Source organism: Tenrec ecaudatus, chromosome 11 (genome assembly GCF_050624435.1).
Source record: "Tenrec ecaudatus isolate mTenEca1 chromosome 11, mTenEca1.hap1, whole genome shotgun sequence".
Lineage (NCBI taxonomy): Eukaryota > Metazoa > Chordata > Mammalia > Afrosoricida > Tenrecidae > Tenrec > Tenrec ecaudatus.
In genome coordinates this window covers 130,225,370-130,251,442 of record NC_134540.1, presented here as the reverse complement: position 1 = coordinate 130,251,442, position 26,073 = coordinate 130,225,370, and the positions used below count along the sequence as shown (strand labels likewise).

General features: G+C 41.1%; 1 protein-coding gene across 1 annotated transcript; it reads left to right on the top strand.

The window, feature by feature from the left end:
* Positions 1-4,013: 4,013 nt before the first annotated feature.
* On the top strand, positions 4,014-5,569 carry LOC142461061 (lysine-specific demethylase 4D-like). Its single transcript, XM_075562706.1, is given in 2 exon segments — positions 4,014-4,452; positions 4,455-5,569. Coding segments are annotated over 2 exon segments (1,554 nt in total).
* Positions 5,570-26,073: the final 20,504 nt, after the last annotated feature.

Genomic DNA, 26,073 nt, shown 5'->3' with positions numbered 1-26,073 from the left:
GTTTTCTTTCAATTTTTGGAATATGTTACTCCACTCTCTCCTTTTCTTTCTAGTTACTGATGATAGGTCTGAACATATCCTTATGTGGGTACCTTTATATGTGATTGCCTGCTTTTCCCTAGCTGCTCTCATGATTTTCTCCTTTACATCAAAGTTGGATAGTTTAACTATTATGTGCCTTGGTGATTTCTTCTTGGGGTCCCATCGTGCTGGTGTTCTTTCAGGCTCCTGGATGGTTGCTTGGATTTCATTCATTAGGCTGGGAAGTTTTCCTCCAAGAATTCTCTCACTATTGTTGCAGATGACTTCTTTGTTGTGTCTTCCTCCGGTAGGCCAATAATTCTAATGTTGTTCCACTTCATAGCATCAGACATAGCTCTTAGGTTTTCTTCAGCTTCTCTGATGCTCTTATTAGATTTTTGTTCACGTTTATTAAAGTCTGCTTGGCTGTCCTCCAAGACACTGATGGGGTTCTCTGATTCCTCCAATCGATTCTCAAGGAACATGATTCTGCTATTGTTTTTCGTTATTTCCTCCCTAAGCTCCTGTATTTCCCTTTGGTGTGTGGCTTTTATCTCCTCTATCATTTCATCCTTTTTCTGTATTGTTTCCCTCATATCCTGCATGGCTCCAAGCAGCATTCTGAGAGTTTCTTTGTATGGCATTTCAATGTCTGCTTCTTCTATGTATATTGCTATGTTCAGGACATCTTCTGCCTTTGTCTTTTGTTTCTCCTGTTTTTTCGTTGAGGTCGTTGGGGGTGATGGCTGTTTGCGTTGAGTTGTTTTTGAGGGACCAGGTGCCATTTTCTAGTCTCTCTCTGGAAGACTTATAGGAATGCTTCTTCGATCTGCCTACAGCTGATTTTGCTACGGGATTAACCTACAGGTGATTTTGCTATGGGATTAACCTACCACTTTATCTTCCTGTGGCTTCCCTATAAGTGGAGTTCCCTAGATGGTCGACTGCCTGCCCCAGTGTTCCAGAGGCTGGGCTGAAGTTCCCACTATTGGTTTGAATATTGATAAGTGTTGGCTGAGCTGCCTTATGTCCCCAGGTACACAGGCAGGAACTCCCTGGTGAGAAGTCTGAGGAGTATCCCTTGTAGAGCAAACTGGCCTTACCCTAGCCTTGGGCTATCTATGCAGGGTGTAGCTCACCTAGCTGGGTGTGACCCAGGCGTAAATGACCTAGGGCAATGGGAGTATCCCGTAAGTCTGCAATGGAGTGTGAGAGAGCAGGGCAGGAACAAGGGGGGGAGAAAAATCAAAAAGTGAGACTAGGCTGTGCAGGTTACAGGGAAGTGAGGGAAGCAAAAGAAATTATGTAGCTGAGTCCCACTCCCTGCCTGTGGACATGCAAGGGCTTACTCCCTGCCCCAAACCTCAGCGGTAGTCCACAGCTGAGCCCCAGAAGGGTCGCAAGAAAACTGCTGAGCAGCCCCCAGAGAAGTGGGCGGTCAGAGAGCAGAGATGTTAATAGACGCTGCAGTGTAGCTGAACCTTGATCCCTGCCTGTGGATCTGTGGGGGTTTGGGTTTAGTTCCTGCTCAGACCAAGCGGAGTGGCTGCGGCTGTGCCTTGAAAAAGCCCCTGAGCAGCCCTCCAAGGCTACGTGGGAATATAGAGCAGAGATGCAAACAGAAGCAACAATGTAGCTGAACCCTGATCCTTGCCAGTGGAGCCTCAAGCATCCTGTCTCTGTCCTGAGGCAGGTAGGGGGAAATTGTGGCTGTGCTGAGATCAAGCCCTGCTACAGGCTCCAAATGGTCCCGGCTTGGGCAGATCCGGCAGCTGGACTAGGGTCGAGCCCCAGCCGGCTTCCACTGAGGCAAGCCAAAAGCCGCCAGCCCCTGAAAACCCCGTGGATCTGTGCCTTCTTATCTTTATGATGCACCTCTTGCAATCTAGTGGCGTTGACTTTCACTCTGAGCAACTCTCCTGGGCTGGATTCTGCGGAGTCCCTCTGGTGTGTGTCACTCCATCGCCATCATCCCGGAAGTCCCCCTGTATATCTATTTTTAATCCTAATATGTCTCTAAAGATGATATAACTTAGGAATTAGGATAAAATTATAATTTAACACAGATTTCACAACTTCTAAATTGTTTTGTTTCACCCAATTTTTTTTTGTTACTTTTGAGCGTATAGCCAGGGCATGGGTGGAGTGGTGGTGGTGGTGGTAGGGCAGTATGAGAAAGCTAGAACTAAATAGGACTGCCTGTGATGGTCAATACCAAGTTTCAAATTTGCTGGTCATTATTTCTAAATACTAGGTACTTAAGATGCAATCATCCCAATGGTAACACAATATTTGAGAACTTTCACTACTTTCAGGTTTGCGTATGACACATAGGATTACACAAACGTCTTTCATAGCTAAAGTTTCTGTACTTCTCCTGGTTTTTCTAAGGTTCAGCTTTTAGTGTTAATCAGGATAGCTATTGCATGTTTCTCTGAAAGTGCTTGATAAACTATGTTTTGCATTGCTTAATTTTTTAAAGATAATTCATCCAGTTTTAAGTTGACTGTTGAAGTCATTCTACATAAATTTTATTTTTCCGATGAAGTTCACTGAAATGTTCACTTTTTCTGTCCTGTATTGGAGCCCTCTTGGAGCCCCATTGGGCTGCCAACAAGCAGTTACCAAGGACCAGTCGCTCCATGGAGAAAGACAAGGCTTTTAATACTTGTCAAGAGTTACAACCTGAGGAAAACACAAGCACATCTCCGTCATGTGCTATAGGGTGGAACTGATGTCAGTGAGTTTGTTTGGTTAGCTGTCTTGGTTCATATTTTACATGAAGTGTGATTTTTGATATTAGCATCCTCAGGCTATTTTTATTTACTTGATTTTTTTACTAGCACTTCTCAAAACATTCACTTACTTCAGGGGTGTCAAACTGGTTGCCTGCAGGCTGCATGTGGCCCCTCAGGTAATTTTTTGTGGCCCCCAATTCTCTGAAATAAAATAATAATAGAAAAATTTGTTATGAAGAAAATAGCGCTTAGGGGAGATGGAGGCAATACTGTACACACAATTCCCTCTTTAACCCTTTAACTACAGAAGACCACTATACAGGTGGCCCAATGCCTTTCCTGGAGGCCTGTGGACGTTTCTAAATGCGCTAATTTCCGGCAACGTTTTAAAGCGATATGTCTGCCACCCTCAGTGCATAATATGAACAGATCCCAATAGTGAAAAGGTTAAAAAGAGGACTCTAGGTTGTGCTGTTGGAGTCATACCTAGCGGCAATGCTAGTTAACATTTTTAGAGGGAAGCCATTACGATTGTGTATCACATTTGCCAGCTGTCCAACATTTTGTGTTTTTTATTACTTTGTTATATTTTCCGGTCACAACATAAGAGGTAAGTGAAAACTAGTAGAAGGAAAGTGCTGGAAATTTTCCAGTTAAAAAGTAATTTTAGTTTTATAAATAAAATAAATTTTTAAATAAAAACAATTATATAGTATTTTAATTATCCTATCCATATTCCTGAATCCTCACTTGAAAATAAAAATGCAACAAAATTTGTAAATATGACGTGGCCCACTTTAATCTTGCCTGTTGCACCACAAGGCAAGTATTTTAATTGAGTTTGACACCCCTGACTTCTGTTGAATGTTACAGAATTACTGTGTTTAGATTTAGTTTTTTAAAATTCCTTGAGGCACTCCTTGTGGAAATTTCCCAGGATTGCAACAGAAGCTAAGTATCAACAGAGAGAGATACCCTTCCAATTGAATAAACTTCGAGAGCAGCACAATGAGCCAGGAGCAATCTGGGAAAACCTACTCCATGTGAACAAATCCTGTCTCTTTGGGGAAAACAATAGCTGTCCGTCATAGTAGAATTCCCTTGGTCAATCAACACTCCTGGAGAGAGTGCATTTGCTCTCACAGACACATCAATACACTGCAAGAGATTTTTCAGACAGATAAACAAAAACACAGCATTCCAAATACACAGAACATCCATGAGAACTGGGTTTTCTGACTCTATTTTGCAGCCATGAATTCCAAGGACTATCAAAGCCAGAATTCAAGTCTTAAAATCATGACTTTCTGGCCTACCATGGAAGAATTTAAGGATTTCAATAAATACATTGCTTACATGGAATCTGAAGGTGCCCACCACGCAGGCCTGGCTAAGATAATCCCACCCAAACAGTGGACAGCCAGACAGAACTATGACGATGTGGATGACATCCTCATAGCCAGTCCTCTGCAGCAAGTAACTACTGGGCGGACAGGTGTCTTTTTGCAATACCATAAAAAGAAGAAATCCATGACTGTGGAGGAATATCACCACTTGGCCAACACTGACAGATATCGCACTCCCACACACCGGGATGTAGACGATTTGGAGCGAATGTATTGGAAGAGCCTCCTATACAATTCTACCATTTATGGGGCTGGAGTATGTGGCTCCTTATTTGGTGAAACACTGAGCATTGGAACCTCAGACACCTGGGGACGATCCAGAATCTGCTGGAGCAGGAGTGTGGCGTTGTCGTCAAAGGCGTCAACACCCCCTACCTGTAGTTTGGCCTGTGGCAGACCACTTTTGCTTGGCACACAGAGGACATGGACCTGTACAGCATCAACTACCTGCACTTCGGGGAGCCCAAAACGTGGTATGCGGTGCCCCATGAGCCCGGAGCCCGCCTGCAGAGACTGGCCAGGGAGCTTTTCCCTGGCAGTTCCAGTGGCTGTGCGAACTTCCTGCAGCACAAGGTGGCCCTCATCTCACCCAGCGTCCTCAGGGCGAACGGCATTCCTGTTGGTCGGATCACCCAGGGAGCAGGCGAGTTCATGGTCACATTCCCTTACGGCTACCACACTGGTTTCAATCATGGTTTCAACTGCACGGAATCCATCAACTTTGCCACCCTGCGCTGGGTTAATTATGGCAAAGCTGCTTCTCAGTGCCGCTGTGGGGAAGCCAGCATCACGTTTCCCATGGACGCCTTCGTGCACATTCTGCAACCCGAGCGCTATGAGCTGTGGAAACAGGGCAGGGACCGCACCTTAGTGGACTACGTGGCGCCCACAGCACTGACCTGCCGGGAGTGGGCGGCCTGGAAGGAAGCCCAGGGACGTGTGATGGTCAAGGGATGTCTGCGGTCCTTTAAGCCATGCAGGGCCAGGGGTCGCTCTCTGACTCTGCCTGCAGACAGTGGGCTTGGGGGCTCTGCACTGGTGTGTCCTCGTCCCACACCCCACTTCGGGGCAAGCAGCTCTGCTGTGCAGCCTGAGGCCCCTGCCTTCATGGGCAGCAGTCCTGCGGGATTCAGCATCTCCCTACTTCCCACCTCAGTTCCATCTGCCCAGTATCTCCAGTCTTCACCAAAGGGGACTTGTACTAGGCATCCTCGGGACTCTGATGCCCATCAGCAGTCCGTGAAGTCCAGGGCCAAGAGGCACTCATCACGCACATTTATACACCTGCCCACTCAGCCACTGCGTGAGGATCGACAATCAACAGATGACTCTGGCCCTCAGAGTTTTGAGATCCAGCATGCTGTTAAAGCTTCTTCAGCCCTTGGGACCCCCACTGAATGCTGATTCTCTGATGCACCCTGCCCCCTGCCTGAAGTCACTGGAAAACATCACAGTGAATCTCCCGGACATGCTTGTACTGAGTCCTCCTAATGGGTCTTTGACTTCTAGAACATTCTCCAGCTATGCCTCTGTGCACAGTATGGCCCCTCTGGACCTCCTCAATGCTATTGCTATGGACCACCCTTAAGCTTCTATAATCCTGCCCTCAGATGAGGTTCTTACAATCTACTTACATAGATCCCTGGGGACAGATTCAATGGAACTTCACTTCCTAACTCCTGAAAGGTTGTCACCAGCAAATATCTTCTTGTTGTGAGTTTAGCTACACTGAAGTTCTTGTCAAATGTGATTGTACCTTGGACTATCTCTCACCCTCAGGAAACACAGACACACCTAGCCAACCTTCAACGTGGGAATTGTAATCTGTGGTGATCCGTAGACCTCTCAGAAGTGGCATATTGATAGGTCGCCTAATACTTGCTCAGATTATGGACTCCCAAACTCTATGACCACTATAATGTGTTCTAAGAACTCGCAGACCACCTAGAAACATGTGTGTCCCTTGTTTCTTCCTAGGCTTAGGAACTGTCCTTGAATAGAAGTCCCTGCACAGAAATCTTTAAACCCATTGCTTTCCAGCGTGTCTCACCGTGTGGCAACCTCAGTGATCAAGACCCACTGCAGGAGGTGGGTTCAAACTGCTAAGCTAGTCCTCTCAAAAATTTGAGGCAACATTGGACAATGCTCAGAATCTGAGACACTCTCAATCCATCTGCACTTCCGAAGCACTAACCCAGTCTTCTATCAGTGGACAGACGTGGCCACCCTTCAACCCATTGACCAAGCAATTGCTCACGTAGAAACTGCACTTTTGAACGAATGAACTCTGTTGCTGTTTGGGCATCAAGGATATCTACTCGTGATTATTAATTTCATTGTTCTTAGTGTGTATCTGACAGGAAATAAAAGACCTTAAAACACAACCTGAAATTTTGACTAATATGAGAGATATGTCAAAAACAAAGCGACTCACACATAGCCAGAGAGAAACACGTAGATAGGTCCCAATGAGTCCACCAAACAGTCTTTCCTTGTACCCAGAGTAGTCCATGAGGGAATGGAAGAAAATTGTACAACAAAACACCACCACAACAAAGCAAAAAGTCAAATGATGGGGAGAGTTACTTCCCAGAGTTCCCATCTAATCATTGAGCTGAAATTACTCCTGGAGTCACCTTTTCATGAAATCACACATCGGCATTGACTTGGGACTACATTTCCCAGAAACTCTCGATACCCCTATTGGCATTTTCTCTTCAACTCATGTGTTTAAAAGTCTATTTTCAGTTCTGCAGCCAGAAAGGTAAGCATCAGAGAGCTAGTCATGGAGGGTAGTGTGGCAAATTTTCTCCCTTTCTTGGAAGACTCTTAAAATTATTTTTTCTCTACAGGAACCCGTTCCCTGCCCCAACCCAATCACTTAATCAAAAGAATTAACAGAAAACTCACTTTAGAAACTCCCCAAATTCCTTATTCATCAGATCTAACCATTACTCTGAGTGATCATAAATGGAGAAAAAGTAAAAATGAAACAGATATGGATTATTTAGTTTTTATTTAGTTTGTTTCAAACAAAAACCAGTTTTAGGTCCAAGCATTTATACTTTACTGTAGTCGAAGATGCATGGAACTATGAGACATAGAATAAATTCAGATATGTTGGGATTGCATTTAGAAGAAGACTTATCCTTTGAAAGATCTTGTTTCTTTATTTTAAAGTTATATGCTTTATTCCTGAATTGCTAAGTAACATAGGTGAAAGACACAAAATAGCCTTCAGTCTCAGAGTTCTACTGATAGTATCCTTGGAAACAGCTCTTTAAACAATTCTTACTAGATTTTAGATTGACCAATAAGCCCCCAAACTCTTTATTGTGCCCTCCACCTGCATTGCTGACACCGTTCTCAGGAAACTATTCTAGTCAGGCTCCCTTCAACATGTTTGTGGTTTTCTGCCACAGCATCCCTGGGGAATAAACATCAACCTCTGAAATTAGTAAGGTTCGTACAGAAAGGAAAGAGACACAGGATAAATAAAATACTTTTAAAACATGAAACAAAACTTTTAAAATATATAATTAGCCATGATACCTAAAGCAGCCGGATAAAATGGTATATATGAATACCAAAGGATTAGAATTGAGAACCTAGAAATCCAACCAAGTACCTATAGGCACCTAATCTTTCACAAAGTACTAAAACACATTAAGTGGAGAGGAGATACGCTTTTCAACAAATGGTGTTGGTAAAACTGGATTTCCACCTGCAAAAGAATGGAACAAGGTCCATTCATCACACCATATACAAAAATGAACTCGATATAGATCCAACACCTACATACTAATACTCAACCACACAGCCAAACAATGAAAATTTAGGGACAAACTTGAGGGCAGTTAAGCAAGGTTAAACACACCTATAGAAGCAGACACTCCTATTGGCTCTATTTCTTCCCGCTGCAGCATCCAATCCCTCTCATACCTTCCTCCAGTAGCAGATGGTCCTAGGGGGATTTTATACCCCGTGCCTGAATTCAAAAGGTTTTCTATAAACCTGAATTTTTGGCTATATTAATTGGAGCATGAAGTGTTGCCTTGACAGCTTTCAATGCATGGAAAATAACCATGTCGCCCATGTTGCTCTTTTGAATTTTATTATAAAGCAAAAGGAGGAATAGTGGGAAACACAAAAATGTCTTCCAAGTCTCCCACAAATATGTTAGACTTAGGACACTGCTTGCAGCTAATGGTAAATGATTGTCCAGATACCTCCCTGCAGGCACTCAGTTGCCAGACTAATGTCTGTTCCCACCACAAGTAGGGTCCACTCCCTGCTGTTAAGGAGAGTTGGCTACATCTCCCTAAAGGCTTGTGGCAATCAGTTTGGTCCCTTCAGGGTGGGTTATAAACCTACTTATAATGGTTTCTATAGTGATTCAGAGAACAAGTCAAACCAGCTCAGTGACATCCAAAGTTAGGCTGCCATGCTGAATCTAGGATCTGCCCACCCTGTCACATGTATATTCCTTGTCCCTCCTCTTCCTACTGCGTGGATACTCCTAAAACACCCCCATCCCATTACTGTATTACCTATAGCACAACCCTTTCCTGTGACATATATCTTCACCTGTAATTAGGGGGCTTGCACATCCCAAGAGAATATGAAAGCCTTGGTAGCAATAAATATTGCTCTCTCTCCATATGGATCGCCAACTGCGGGGCTGAGGTGATCATGCCACCATGAAATGGGTCTGACTCCATTATTTCAATCTCTGTTCTATCTCTCATGCTCTCTATAACTTTACTATAATCTTTACTTATTATCACTGTGCAATTGCGCCTACTGGACCCGTGATGATGTGTTAGGGGCTGGTTTCCCTCACAAAGCAGGAAACTGGCTAAGGCAATTGCACCCTGGTCCAACCATCACAAAGAAACAGACCAGATAACTATGAAGGCAAAGCTCACGGAGCCATTTATGTCTGAGCCTTTCATTAATAACACATGTGTTTGTTTATTGGCCAGGTTGGCACAATAAACTTTAACTATATCAAGGGTTACACAGAAATCAGTTACATTCCAATCACATTAGTATTAATTGCTATGTCCAAAATCTTGATCCTTTAGTCTGTTGTAATAGTCCAGTCACTATTGTATAAAATGTTCAGTGATGATAGCATCCCAGAGTGTCCCTTAGACAGCATCAGCAATGGTAGAAGTGTCTCAGCAGGCAGCAATTGCTATTCTCATGAGTCTGTGAGGCCTTGATGTTTTGGATAACCAGAAACAAGACAGAGGTCTTTGGGCTGTTTTCTTAACTCTCAGGTCGCACCATCAACTGCCTTTCTTCTGGGCCTCGCTGGCTGAATAGAAATCCATCTATCTCCTTTGCCTGTGAAAATGTAAACAGATAGCCCCTCCCTTTGGGCGATTAACAGCGTGGAAACAGAATCATGGTTAAGAATGGGTGCTTTCCTCCCTCAATGCATGAATACTTTGTTCTATTAAATTGGCATTCTATGATGCTCACGCTCCTGACACAACCGCTGAAGGCAAAGCAGGTGAACAAACAAGTGTGGTGAAGAAAGCTGATGGTGCCCAGCTATCAAAAGATATAGTGTCTGGGGTCTTAAAGGCTTGAAGATAAGCAAGCGGCTATCTAGCTCAGAAGAAACAAAGCCCACATGGAAGAACACACTAGCCTGTGTGATCACGTGGTTCTGATGGGATCAATTATCAGGAATTAAAGAAAAAAAATCATATCATTGCGTGCACACCTCCATGATATGGTCGCTGAGGACAAACAGGTGCATAAACAAATGTGGTGAAGAAAGCTGATGGTGCCCGGCTATCAAAAGAGGTAGTGTCTAAGGTCTTAAAGGCTTAAAGCTAAACAAGCAGCCATCTATCTCAGAAGCAACAAAGCCAACATGGAAGAAGCACATCAGCCTGTGCGATCATGAGGTGTCGAAGGGATCAGGTACAAGGCATCATCAGAAAAAAAAATCTTACCATAGTGAATGAACGGGGATGTGCAGAGTGGAGAATCAAAGCCCATTTGTTGGCAACTTGCGATCCCCTTGCAGAGGAGTCTAGGGGTGGAGATGAGTCAGTCAGGGTGCGCTGTAGCACCGATGAAGCATATAGCTTTCCTCCAGTTCCTGAATGCTTCCTCCCACCAACTGTCATGATCCGAATTCTGCCTTGCAGGTCTGGATAGAGCAGAGGATGTACACTAGTGCAGATAGGAGCTGGAGGCACAGGGAATCCAGGGCACATGATACCTTCAGGGCCGGGGTGTGAGGGGCGATACTGGGAAGGTAGAGGGTGAGTAGGTTGGAAAGAGGGAACCGATTACAAGGATCTACATGTGGCCTCTCCCTGGGGGACACACAGTAGAAAAGGGGGTGAAGGGAGTCATTGTACAGGGCAAGATATGACAAAATAATAATTTATAAATTATCAAGGGCTCATGAGGGATGGGGGAGCGGGGAGGGAGGGGAAAATAAAGAGGGCCTGATGCAAAGGGCTAAAGTGGAGAGCAAATGCTTTGAAGATGATGAGGGCAAAGAATGTACAGATGTACTTTACACAATTGATGTACATATGGATTGTGTTAAGAGTAGTATGAGTCCCTAATAAAATGTTTTATTTAAATAAAAAAAGAAAGAAAGCAAAAGGACAGCATTTGCTCAGGGATAAAAGCCCAGATGGTAGAAATATATAGGAAAGAAGGACAAATGTAAAAGCAAACACAGGGAAGATGCAGTTACATTGTCGGGAATGCAATCAATGTCACAAATCAAAGTGTGTATGAATGTTCCATTGTGAAACCAGTCTGCCTTGGTAACTTTTATCCAAATTACAAAAAAGTTGAAAAAAATTCATTATGTTTCTATATACCATCAATAAATCATCTGAAAAACAAAAAATATATAATAATTGGGTGCTTTCTTCATATTTTCCTTGTCCTCTTCTTTCTCCAAATGTTTTTGTGTCCTTTTTGCTATTGTTATGAACAATGTAAATGACCTGTGAAAGTGTCATTCAATGCCCCCCCCAAGGGGGTCGTGACCCACAAGTTAAGAACCACTGTTCTAAGGGGAGCCCATCAGCTTTCTTCTGCAAAAACATAAATGAATAGTCCTTCCTAAACGTGATTAGTGGACTGGGATCCCACAGGGGATTTCCATCTTCCTGGGACTTCTTATGATCAGCTAATTTCTATAGAGGTGATAATGTGTTTATCTGCCCTAATTTTGTTACAAGCTTTTAGTAAGGAGAAAATTGTTTTAGTTAACATGACTTAATGAATTTTGTCAGACATAGAATTTCCTTTCATCTCTTCCTTCTGTTTTAACAGTGGAGACTCTAAGACATTGTAACCAATCTCAGGGAACTTGCCTGGTTCCAAACCAATGAAACTTAAAAAAAATAATTTTATTGGGGGCTCATACACCTCTTATCACAATCCACACATATATCAACTGTGTAAAGCACATTTGTACATTCATTGCCCCTCATCTTGTTATGTAAACTTCAGCTGTTAGCTCTCAGAGAATCAAGAGAGCTCACTAGTTTTGGTGAGAACTTCTTAAACACACTCAGGATAATTTTGAAGACTGAAAAAAATCTAAATAAATTTGCACAGCTGTTTTTGAACTAAGTTACCAAACAGACATTTTTCCTTTAAGTTTCTCAGTTAGATTACAGGGTCAGTTAAGCCATATAGACCCTCAGGAGTTTTACATTTTAGGATTTTACAATCTTGCAATATTCTGTCTTGGTTAAGTTCTCTCGTTCATTCCATGCTGGATTTAGGTGGGGTTAGTAGGTGGGTCTTAGCCCCTCAGGAATGCCCTAAGGAAGAGACCCCATATCCAGAATTGAAAAAAACATTTTACTTCAATTTCTAATTCCATGTGAGGGTGCTGTTGTTTCCCCACCACAACATTCCAAAAGACCCCTTGATCTATAGGGTGGTCAGACTTCTCAGATGCTCTTTCCTGATAGGTATAAACTTTAACTCTAGAAATTCAAGGAAACAGGAATTGTCTTAAACTATCCTGATTTATAAACCATGGTATATCAGATTTTATTACTGCCCTAATTTCTTCTTCATAATCCTGATCAGTAATTTCAGTTACAATCTGAACTCTTTGATAATTTAGATTGGACTTTCCTAATAAACTTCCTATAGTTCTTTTATGTAGTGGACCCCAAGTACTGCTCTTAATAATTTCTGGTTTAATTACAGTGTTTGGCTTTTCCCCACACCTTTGAATAACTCTAGTATCAATGTGAACTACAGCTTGATGAAGAGAAAGCCCAAATCCTTACCATGGGATTAATAGAAAATACCACGAAAAGTGGAGATAAGATTGAAGCTGTCAAGGATTTCACCTGCCTATGATGTATAATCAGTGTTCATAGAAGACATAGACAGGTGATGCATTTCATTGGACAAATCTTATGAACAAGATCTCTTCAAAAGGATAAAAAAAATATCTCTTTGAGGACTAATATGTACCAGGCCCAAGCTATTTTATTTTCAACTGTCTCATATGCCCCTGAAAGTTGGACAACAAATGAGAAAGTTTAAAGGAGAAATGAGGTATTTGAATTATAGTGCTGATGAGTAATTTGATAGCGTGGTGGAGTGTCAATTTTATCTTGGAAATGTACAGTTATAATGCTTCTTATAATAGAAATATGAGTATTTCATCTTAAGCATTTTGGACATGCATCAGAAAGATCAATCCTTGGAAAAGGACACCATGCTTGATAAAACATGAGTTCGCTAAGAACAAACCAACAAAAGGATGAACTTCAACAAGATAGAACACCACAGCAACTGCAACAAACAGCTCAAACTTGGCAACTGTGAGGATGAAGCAAGACTCATATGTGTTTCATTCTGTTTTATCTAATGTGGCTGCATGTCTCAATAATTTGATAGGATTTAACTAGCAAAATGCGATGCCTGTTACAAGCATGTTGCTCAATAGTGAACTAATGAAAGCATTACTTTTACAGATGGGAACCTGAAAAGGATACTATCTGATACCAATTTTATTTAATAATGTGCTGAAAGTGTTAACTGCAGCTATCAATCAACAAATAAAATTAAGGCATCCAAAATGGCAGCAAAGAAGTAAAGCTTTATAATTGCTGCTGATATCACTTGAAATATTAAAAGCCCCAAAAAACCTATGAGAAATGCATTGCATCTAATTAACAGGTTCAGCAACCTCATTTATATAAGTCAATGTAGAAAAAGAATTTGAATTCTGTGTACCAGTATAGAAAGCTCTGAAATGGGAATCAAGAAAATAATACCATTTACAACAGCCAATAGGAAAATGAAGCTCCACAGTCACCTGATGATGAGTGCACTTTGGTCTCAGTGGTTTAGGTGAAAACTATATGGCAATGTCCTTGCTTGATGTTGCGTCAGGGGACATGGCTTCAGCTTTCAACTCTACAGGAAGCTTATATGTGCATATAATTTACATTCGTGAATGTACTTCTGGTCTACAACAGGTATAACTAATAGGAAACCTAGATAACACTAAAGAACCACACATTGGCATAGCAGAGCTGCACATGTGAAATGTGACCCAGAGCCTGATGCCTAATGGTGGGTGTATCTCATCAAGTGGGCTAGCAGCTCGTCATGGCTGATGCAGATGTATTCACTTACAAACGACTTCATAGATGAGATCTGACAAAACAAAGTCTGAAGAACTAATACTGACCATTCAAGGGGGCCAATTCTCTGTGTCTGTCATAAGGTGTAGTGATTTCTGACTGTGTGTGTTTTGTGTGTGTGTGTGTGTGTGTGTGTGTGTGTGTGTGTGTAGGGGGGACTTACTCACTTTACTGTTTCCTCCTCACTATTACACTTTATAGAATGAATGGCTTTTCATTAATAGTCAGCTATATCTTCCACAAATTTACATTTTCTTATTCATTTAAAATAACTTAAAAAAATGTAATTTTAACAGGCATACATTTTGCTCATTTCCTCTCCTCACATAAAAACCAGTCCACAAAGCAAAAGTAAGAACAATTTTTAAAATATGTAAACTCTTCGAAAAACATACAAAGGCAAGCAATACAATCTTTAAAATATAAGGAAATATTTTATTTATCACCAAATTATTTGATATTATTTTCCAAATAAATTAAATTAGTTTGCAAGATATATTAAAGATGCCTTAGCAAGATTAACAGAAGTTGTAAGTTGTAATTTCAAAATATAATGTCAGTGCTGTAAAAAAATAAAGGGAGCCCATAAATCAGGATATATAACTACAAACTCAGAAAAACTTCAATTGTATAGTACACATTTTCAAAGAAAATACTTCCTTTTGTAAATGGTCCTAAAACAACTCAAGTGATTAAGGCTCATGAGAACCAACTAACCTTTGGATGTTCTTCATTTAAAGGCCAGGGAAATGGTTTTCCCAGTTTTCAGCTACAAGAACCTGGGTACAAAGCCTAAGTGTTGATAGACTATAGGTCACAGTTTCTTGATGCTGGGCCACAAGGCACCCCTATAATATCCATTCACATGAGATTACCTCGACTCTCTCCAACTTACCCACTCTGGGCCCTCTCTGGAACCCTACCACTCCAGTTCCACTTAAGACCCCTGCCCTGTCTCTCTTGACCTGTCTCCTACTCCTCTGACTCAGGCACCAGCTCCTTATTCTGCAATGGGAGCCATGGGGACACTGAAGCTGGGAGTCACGACATGCACCCAAACAGATAGCTGGAGAAAATTAGCATATCGGAATGCCATTCAAAATCTAAAAAGGGATACATTAATTGAGGCACTGCAGCGATCTTATCTGGATCAGAAGCCACTGAACCCCTGTGTTTGACCAAATACATCAATTAAAATGTGATAGATTTCTAGAAACTGAATATTGATTCCTGTGACTGTGGTAAACTAATGGGACCACTCATTATTGGAGCCCCACATTCTATGTGCTTTGACTTTAAACCCCTCCAGGTTTGCAAGGGAACATTCAAAACAAGCCCTTGTGTTCCTGCCCCTGGAGAGGAGGACCGTTCCCAATTCAAAAGATTTCTCACCAGAGGAAGGTCAATTTCATTGACTTTTCATAGCTGCAAGTGACACCTTTCCCCTATCAACCACACACCTCATTTCCTATGCATGACACCTAAGAGGGTGGGGGCCATAGTCAGCAGGTATAAACATTTCAAGGGTAAAGAAAGGGGAGACTGCAACAAAGAAACAGAACATGGACAGGGGGAAATATAACCTACAGCACAGGCCTGAAGGTCAGAGCCCCACTGCCCAAGATTCAGGCTCAATCAGAAGATCACGTAGAATACTCCCTGCACCCACTTCATCACCATCCAGGTTCCCAGCAGAAACCAGGAGGAAAAAAAAACGAGATACAGAAAACATTCATACTGTCTCACTCCTGCCAGATTTGCAAAGATCCTTACAACACTTAGCTCTTAGCACAAGGACGATACATGTTTCTACCTCGAGGAAATAGTAAGATCAAATTTTCATTTTCTGAATATGTCAATCTCACTTGGACATTGATTTTCAGCATAGTTATTATTTAATCTCTATCAAATTGTGACACCTCACATTAACACATTAGCTTTATTATTTTTTTTTATTTGGGCGCTTTTACAGCTCTTATCGCAATCCATTCATACATATACTCATTGTGTCAAACACTTCTGTACATCTGTTGCTATCATTTTTATCAAAACATTTTCTTTCTACTTGAGGCCCCAACATCAGCTCCTCGTTTTTCCCCTTTCTCTCCCTCCCCCATGAATGCTTGACAATTTATCAATTATTCTTTTGTTCATGTCTTACACCAACTGCTGTCTCATTTCACCCACTTTTCTGCTGTCCTGGGAGAGGGGCCATATGTTGATCATTGTGTTTCCCTCACTCACGACCCCCGACCCTAACCCTCCTAGTATTGCTGCTCCCCTTATTGGTACTGAGGGGTTTATCTGCTCTTGTGAGCTCTTAGCTGTACCAGTATACATGTCTGTTCTAGCCAGATTTTTAAGCTAGAATTGTGGTCATGAAAGTTGGGGGTGAGGGGTAGGGAAAAAGCATTAAAGAACCAGAGGAAGGTGTTTGTTTTGCCGGTGCTATATTGCATATTAACCTTATTGAAGGTTTCCAAATTGTATTTTACGTTGAAAAATGGACTAAGTATTATTTTCAGTCTCTCAACCAAACAATATTTTTAGCAAATTGCTGTAGGTTTTCCGACAGAAATGTGCAGGGCACATGGTTCTGGAAATGTAGTGCTGTATGAAACAGAGTCCTTCTTCCTAGAAGAGGAGACCGTGGGACAAAATGCTCTGCAGAGCACATTGAAATCTGCAAACAAAGAGTGAAAGGCCTGAGTCAAATGCAGCAGTGCATTTGACTTATAAAAATGGAAATTTTTATTTGACAAATAAAAATAGAAATTAATCAGTTTTAAAAACATTGTGAAAGTAATGCCTGAAGCCAGATGCCCCAGTAAAATTTATCAAGTTTTAAAGACAAAATGAAATTTATTTATGTTACATAAGTAATAGCAGAGATAGCAAACTTATCGTTATCCAAAATGGTTGACTAAGACTAGAATTCAGAAAACAGAGCAGCAGGAAGGAGACATGCGGGTGATATATTTAGGGAGAATCCAGACCACATCATACTTGAGTCACTACTCAGAATTGTTCTTCCTCCAAGGCCCAACTCCTCCGGGCACATCTAGACATCATTGTGAATAACTTATATTCAGGTAATAGTACAGACTGGAACTGCCCCCATAGGGTTCCCTAGACTGTAATCTTTGTAGACCCAGATTGTTAGTTTTTGTGTTTGCCCAGGGACAAACTGGTGGGTGGTAACTGCTCCCTTTTCAGATAGCATTCATGGTCTTAAATATTTTGCCCCAGGGATTGCAATGTCATGTACTGCAAACACAGAGAGAAATGCAAGTTACAAAAATAATTGAAATATGTGAGGATTAACATATTAATAAATATATTATAAATAGTATCATAAAATATGGCATAGAAAAAGATGGCATATTAAAGCATGATGTAGGAAATTATATGGAGACCAGAATAATGGGTGGAATAGAACAAACCCTGATGATAATATTAAATATGATTAAACAAAATACAGAATAAAACAAACTAATGAAGATAAGGAACCAAATTAAGATACATATTGAGAAATTCAGTTACCATAACCCAATGGTACCAAGTGGATTTCATCTCATAGTGGCCATTTGGACAGAGTAGAATGGCTCCTTGGGGTTTCAGACACTGTAAGTCTTTGGGGAAGCAAACAGCCTCATCTTTCTCCCTTATAGTAAATGGTTTCAAACTCCTGACCTTACACTTAGTATTCATCATGCCACCAGGGATAGTGAATTTATATCTAGTGCTTATTTGTACATAGTCTTTATTACTTATTTATTGCACTTTCTTTTCCTAGTTGTTTGATAGCCATACAATTGTACTGTAATTTACACGATATATTTATTGAATTAAAATTGTTAAATAATCTTAACACTTTATGAATTTAGAAATGGGGTAATATAATATTATTTTAGGCAATTGCATTTGCCTGAAGAAAAGTAATTTCAATTTTCTGCACCTCACTTCAGCAGAAATCTTGTTAGTTTGATTCAGTTCTTACTCATTACGATGCCATAGACAAGAGAACCAAAAGAAAAATGGCTCCGTCCTGAACTATCCTTGCACTTGCTCCTCTGATTGAGACCATGTTGGCCACCTCTCTATCTGTGCATCTAATTGAGCATATTCCTTTTTCTTGATAACACTCTACCAAACCGGGTGTACTTCTCCAGAAACTGGGCCCTGATAACATGTTCACAATATGTGAAGAAATTTACCGTTCTCTATTCCACAGAACACACAGCGATACAAGCCTGGAGTGTCCTCCCCTGTGGTGCACTTGTTTATTTAGAATCAAAGATGTCCTGCCAATGAGTGTGTCCTTCATTGTGACCTAATGAATGATCTCAGAAATGACTTCTCCAATCAGAGTTGAGTCATTCCAGTTCACGTGTTCCCAGAGTCAGGGCTCTCTCTATGCCTGGAACCCTGTTTCTGCATCAAGGGAGACAATGAGTAGAAACATCACTGGGGACATGTCACAAAGTTAACCCTTGTAGTCTACACATTATTTTCTCAGACCCAGAGAACATCAGTCTATTGCTACCCATAATGCATAGGGAGCAATCCAGAGAGACACCCCCTGAGAGACCAGATGCAGAGCTGTAATAGATCAATGACCACAGGACATTTAAAGTTATACATTTAACTCCTGAATCTGTGTGTGCCTGCATTGCATTGTTAATATATTTTGAGTAATAGATAATATGAGAATGATAATCTCTTTCTGATGAAGAAAAATGGGTCATATGGGATGATACTGAAGGGTCAGAGTCACTTTTAATATTTGAACTTCAAACAGAGAATGCTAGATCTTCTCAAGCTTGAAGAGAAGAGCCCGTAATGAGAAAAAAAATTAAAAAGAAAAGAAAACTGTCCCTGGAAATGCTGAGAGCTAAGAGGGGAAGCCCTAATTTTAATATGAAATCCTCCCTGTCATACATCTGTACCTATCTAGGGCTGGGTGTCTGTGCTCAGTGGGTCCTACGCGCCCCCTGCTGCCCAGCGTCTCCCCTGTGTCTGGGCTCCCACTGACTTCCCCTCACTGTGCTCCTTGCACAGTAATACATGGCCTTGTCCTCAGCAGTCAGGGAGCTCAGATGCAGGGAGAACTGATTCTTCGATGTGTCTCTGGTGATGGAGAGTCGGCTTTGGAAGGACGGTATCACCATCATACCGTATGCATCCCATCCACTGCAGTCTCTTTCCTGGGGTCTGGCAGATCCAGCTCCAGCAGAAATTAGTGGTGATGGAATAACCAGAGACAGTGCAGGTGAGGGACAGCTTCTGGGAGGGTTTCACCAGTCCTGGACCCAACTCTTGAAGCTGCACCTGGGAAAGAATCCCTGCAAACAAAACAGATTGTTCCTGTCAGTCACTTGAAGTCACAACCATCTCCATAGACCCAGGTTAGATATCTAATACTCCAACCTTGGGGAACCGTCACCCAGCACAGGAGAACACACAGCAATAGCATTTTTAGATCACAGCTCTGCTTTCCCAAGAGACCAACGGCCCTGTCTGAAGAGAAGTGACAGCTTTCCCAGACGAGGGGTGAGTTTTACCTTAGTGTCTAAAGACAAATTTGCATGTGAGGTAGTCCTATCTTTATAAACAGAGAATGATAGAGACCAGACTCCCCTCTAACTTCTGATCTCATTGTACGGTAACTCTTTAAACCCATGCTCATATTCGTCTATAAGGAGAGAGCACTTGGCCTAAGATGTGTGTGTGGGAAATGTCAAAGGAAAGCCAAGGATTTCTGAGCTCAGTGTTCTCGCCCTCCAGCCCTTCATTGCCCCTGCTCTTTCTTGGGCTCCTGTATGCCTGTGCCACAGTGGACAGGATTGAGTTTGGGTAAAGCATCCGGTGCACACCAGGGTATCTTCACTACCCCACACTCTCCAAAACGCCCTTTCTTCTTCACACAACATTAGCACCAGTAACTGAGCCATGGTGAATGCAGAGACTGGACAAGAGAGCCTGAGAGATGTCCTAGCCGGCCTCAAGTCTCTCTCAGACTCCACTAGCTGCACTTTGCCATGGACATCTGCCAACAAAAAGATATCCTGGCCAGGAAACTATGACACATATCCATTGTTTATCTATATATCACACATATTCATTGTTTATATATCCATTGTTTATACTCGCTCACTGAGAGGGTAGACCTGGGCATCCCATGTCTGTGCCTTCTATCCTAGAGTGGAATGGTTAGGTGAGGCTGGTTTTCAACAGCAGAGTAATGTGCTTCCGTGTGTCCATGTAGTTTAAAGATATCGAGGGGTGTATATGAGTGTCTTGTGAGAAGTAGGTGAGGATTATAATACCTTCAAAATATACTTTATTTATTATTATACAAGTTTACTCTACTGGTGAAACCCCATCGGGGCAAAGAGGAACAGAGGAAACCATAAGGATTTTTATTAGAATATAACCCCTCTCATCCACAACATATAAATGCCTAAGTGTACAAGCTAATGATACCCATACAAGAAGTCATGGTCACCCATGGTGAACTACTGCAGCTGAGGGGGAAACAGATGAGAGTTAAAAATATAACGAGAGAGAGGAGAAGCTATATCCCTGAGAGAGTGAGATATTTCACCTGGGTTTATGATTGCCCCTGAGGAAGACTAAAGTTGCTTGTAAGGCCACAGCCCAGAAATAGGTTCGAATGCCTGCTTAAGAAGGATGCACCGTCAGATTAAATTAATCACTCCTCCCTTTGCAAAGCCCCACCCCAAAACCAAACAATGATCAAATATAATGACACCTGGAATACACCTGAGAGTGCTGAAACATCAGGTGATTTATTTTTTGAGGGGTGGGGTGGGGTGGGGATGAGGTCTGGATAGTCCAAAGCCAAGAGCAACAAAAAGAGAACATCAAAACTGATATCCATGGAACTGACCTCAAATATTATTCCCACCTCTTATCTTGGCATTACCATTGAAATCCTTGGGCCATGCTCTGAGGCCCAAAGCTTTGGCAGAGCAGTCATCTGTGCTTCCCACACCAGGTTGTTTCAGCACTAAGGTCAAGGGAATAGGCCAGTTCTTTAATGATACCATTGCAGGATACTATTAAATTGGGGTAACCCTGAGGTGTTGCTGAGTGGCAAGAGCTATCCGGTCTTTTGCATTACCTGCTAAGTGACAAATTGTCCACATCTGGGGTGTGGTCTTCAATAAGAAAATGTTATTTCTTTTAAGCTGTACAAGTGAGGAAGTGATAAACAGTACATAGGATATTGTACTAAATGATTTCATAATTTCAGAACAGGTGTCAAGCTCTGTCTGTGTTTTAGCTGATAGTGGTGTCACAAAATATATGCCCTTTTGAAATTGAATATTTTCACTCAGCATAAGGTTCTCTAGTTCTATCTATGTCATGACAAGTCTGTTAGTATGGAAACAAATCCACAGAAACTCATGTATAAAAGAGAGTTTTATATAAAGGGAAAGTTCACATCAGGAAAACATCCCAACCCAGTGCTGTTCAAGCCCACAAGTCCAACATTAACCCACATGTCTGACACTAATCCATAAAGTCTTCCACTATGATATTGACTACAGGAGGAAAGCCAAATTAGTGAGTGTGTAAGCATCTCAGCGCTGGCAGGGGTCTCCACATGTCTGCTTCAGCACCCAGGGCTGCATTCAGGAAGGTTCATATAGCTTCTTCTCCTCAGGGATGTCTTGCAGGAAGTGAGCCTTTCCAGCTGAAGCAGGGAACTGGATAAGGCAGATGCAACCTGGTCTGACCATCACAAAGTAAGAGACTCAAAAACTAGAAAGGTAAGGCTCACTGAGCCATTTATCCCTCCACCCTTCAATTAACCCCACATGTGTTTATCAACCAGGTTGGCACATTAAACTAACTACCTCAACAAGCTTTGTGGTTTCTCCAGTGTTTTTATACATGTATAGCATACACATAAATAAATGTCCTAGAAGAATTTGGTGAAAATAATATTTGGAATGATTTTTTGTTATGTGATCATGATACATAGAACATAGTCATGTTCATGTTATTTCATATGCCATAGTTATTCATATATAAGTCATTTAAGAGAGTGTGTATGTTCAATTGCTTAGCTTATGTCACTCAAATTTTATCATTTATGTGAGAATAGACCCATAAATGTATAGCTAGCCAGCATGAATATATTTTAATGCTCAACATCTTAGAGCATGAACACGTGTATACCACAATTTATCTGTCATATTCATCTGTTTGGTGACATTGAGGTTGTTTCTAGTTTCAAGTTGAAAACAAAAAGGGAGGGGGGAAAGGCATTCACATTCTTATTATCACAAGTCACCATAACAAACATGGACATTGTGTAAACTTTTCTTAAACACAATTGTAAGCTTAATACATTTAAAACAAATATTGAATTTTAAGAGAGAGAGCTGCTATTATGAAGAAAAAAGGGAAAATCCTTGCCTTTGCTGGAGAAGATGTCTTGGATGATGACTTAAGTTGTTTAGGTTAGCCTGAAATCTTTAATAAATAGTTCAGTTTCTTGTGTTAAAGTGAATAGGATCTCCCAGGAGCACAGACTTAAGAAAATAGGTGCTTTATTTCAGAACATTCCCTTAAGATGTAGATCAGGGGCGCTCACACTTTTTCAGCCTGCGAGCTACTTATAAAATGATCAAGTCAAAGTGATCTACCAACTACCAAAATGCAAAACACATATTTATTTTAGTTACTTATTTATTTCATTTATTCATAAATTCATTGAGATTCCTTTATATGTACAATGTATGTTTATGTACTTTGCATAACTGTTTGAGTACATATTGCAAAACACAACACAATTAACTATATACATTATTACCTGAGTTTACTCTGATGCCTTGCACTGAATGGAATGAGCCCAGGGATGCATAGTCCGGACAGTAGCTGCTGACAGTCAGCCTCAAGCACACTTCCAAATGATCATCAGGCATGGTGGAACAGTACTTGGACTTAATGATCTTTATGAGAGAAAAGGCTGACTCATATAAATAAGTAGAGTCGAATAATGCAGTCAAGGTGGTAGCACATTTTCCCAAGTTTGGGTATTTTCCCTCAGCGAGTAAGTTTCAGAACTATTCACGTGCTCTGGACCTCAGCTGAATATAAGCTTGCAGTGCCAAAGTCTCCCATTCCATATGAAAGTGATACGTTTTTGTCTTCTTACTTGGTCCAGCTCCCCCACTCATTTTAATACCCTTTCTTATGTTTAAGAGGAGAAAAAAAAAAAAACAAGGTCTAAAAATTGGCGATCACTTGGCTTGCCCGTTTTGCTGCACTTAGTGCAGTTGTTTGCGCATGCGTTTGACACCTAGTATTGTATCTGACTCACTGCGCTATTTATCAATTAAGTGATGGGATTGATGATAGATTTACATGTATTTTTAAAATGCCATGCCATCTACCCATACTACACTTGCGATCAACTGGAAGATTGCGATCGATATATTGCGAACCCCTGATGTAGATAATCAACAAAACCAATTTCCTTCTATTCTCTTGATGGTGGCTACGGTAGAAGGAGGGTAGTCACTGACCCAAATGACCTCAGACCTACCCCCTCCTGACTCTAAGCAGAATAAAATGCCTGAAAGGGCCAGTATAAAGTCATTAAAAACCAATATCTAACAGGACAAGTCTAAGATCATGTGCAAATCACCTCTCTTTGCTTTTATTTTCTTTTTTTAGGCATGAAGTCTTCAATCTAAAGAGAAAGAACATTAAAAATTACTAACTGAAGGTACTGGTGAAAACCTTTGCAGCAAGGGAGTGAACAGCTTGGAAGGAAACGTAGTCTGTCCCATGGGATAGGGCAGGCAGAGCTTCTAGACTAATAGACATTGTGCAGGAGGAAAGGAACAGTTAGAAAGCCATATCTCAGCACCAGGTTCAGGATGCGTCCCTTGGAATGAGGCTTTGGCAAAAACCAAAGGAATGCCCATGGCCCAATACCTGCCACAATGACCCTCATCCAGAAAAAATAGCACCAGGGTGCATCAGGGAAGTGAAAATCAAGATTCTCTTTAAGGAGAGAGCAAATGAAGACAAAACTAAACAAACTTTAAAATCAATTTTTATAGAGGAATCTGAGACCTTTAGTATTTAAAATAAAAATCCATTTTAACGTAGATGTATTTTGCTTATCGTTTGCTAAAAATGGATCCCTGACTATATTTTCACAAATCTTGACCATAAAAGTCTAGCAGGACCTAGGTCACAAACAGTCCTCAGGAGAAAACTTCATACATAACACAATGTGCTGATATGTGCAGTCATATTGAGCATGCCCAATTATCCACAAAAGTTATAGGTAACACAACATAGTAAGAAATGGGTTGTAACTGATACAACATCAATATGAGATTGACACTTGACACAGAGATGGGTACCATAGGGTTAAATATGAAACGAACTAAAATAGTGTAATATAAGAAAATCTAAAGGAAATTGCCAATAAATGTGTCATAAATCAAGGTCACAAAGATGACCTAATGAAAAGAAAAACATAAAGTGGGTGTTTATCTTGGTGGGACAGTTATAATAGAAAAATAAAGAACAGCTCTAAAAAATTCTGTAAAATATGTTTAAGGGAAACAAAGAATACACTGACGAGAACTTAATGGAGCAGAGTGCAGCTCAGACCCCTTTCTTCACCTGTAGTTCAGAGACACACTGCCTTCTCCCAGCCCCCTTTCACAGGGATGCATGGCAATGGCCTGTGCAGCAATAGAGCTCAGTGTTCAATGAATTTGACTCTAAAGAGGTCGCTGGGGATGTGCACTCAGGACATCAGAGTAGGAGTGTGATCTGTGTTCTCACCACTGCATAGTATACAAACCCACTGCCGGTTTTAGAGACTCGAGAGACAGACCGGTGAGGCACAATGTCTGTGAGTTCTACAAGTCCTTGATCAACCCCTGCAAATTGCACGTGGAGACAGTAAGGCTCAGATAAAGCATTATCAAAATTTCATGTTTCAATCCCTGAGCTGCTCACCTCTGAGATCTACCCCCAAGAAGATGAAGAAACTGACATGCTCTGGGAAAGGTCCATGATTCCCAGGCGAATTATCCAGAGTGAGTAAGATCTAAACTTAAATAAATACTTCATGAGACTCTATCTGATTATTATGTGAACATTGGATGTGAGTGGCACTTTTGTAATAAAGTTAAAAAGGGGTTCATCTGGGATGAGAATGTTGACTGTCTCCTCTGAACACACAATCCCGTCCATGACTTCTCCATTCATCAAGACTGAGGTCGGGTTTTCCCATGCCACAGAAAGCAATGAGGAAGATGGCTGAGGAGGCAGACATGGCTTAGGATGGAGGGTGACTTCAGGAATAAAGGCAGTGATCATGTACTCTCATGGATTTGTATATTTATAAGATTCTCACAACAATCCAAGGACATTTAAAATGTCAGACAAGCATTTTCTCTTCTGCATTTGATTATGGTAACATTACATATCCAAAAGTTTGAAGATCAGCTAAATCTAGCAATCTCACTGAATTCAGCCAAAAGTGACTCCAATTCAATGTTTGTTGTAAATGGGAGTGGATTTTGTGAGTCAAAAAAAAGGAAGAACTTTTCTTTACCAGCTGCACTGCTATGTCTACTCAAGAATCATTCCAGTGTGGAAAGAGTACATGTCACACGAGAGCAATTTACCTTTGACACAGAGAGATATTTCTCATCTAGAAAGTTGTCAATAATAATGTCATTCACACTCAGTCTTAAACTTTATACTGAAATATCTGAAATTCCTCCCTAAGGTTGTGTGTCACTAGATACTGGAAATGTTACCAATATCATACAATAAATTAGTAGCAAAGCCAGCAGAAGTACAGTGAGGTCATCATGACAAAAAATCAGGTAAACAGGACAAATGTGGCCCTCTAGATGAAATCAGTGGGATAACATCCTGTGGGATTGTGAAGGTGAAGGTACAACATCTGACATGAATAACTGAATTATCCTGTTTGGTCCTGGAGATATCCCTGAATCCTGAATTTGCACAGATAAGTGTGTGTCTGTCTTGGCAATCATGGGCTACCCTTTCTGCAGCATAGACAGATACAACCATGGCCGCCATGATTAAATAAAGCAATAACAACAAAAAACAAACAAACAACGACAAAACCAACATCTGTGTCATTTGAAGAAACAATTCAATAAAAAATAGGCTGACTGCCTAGATTGTAACTAAATA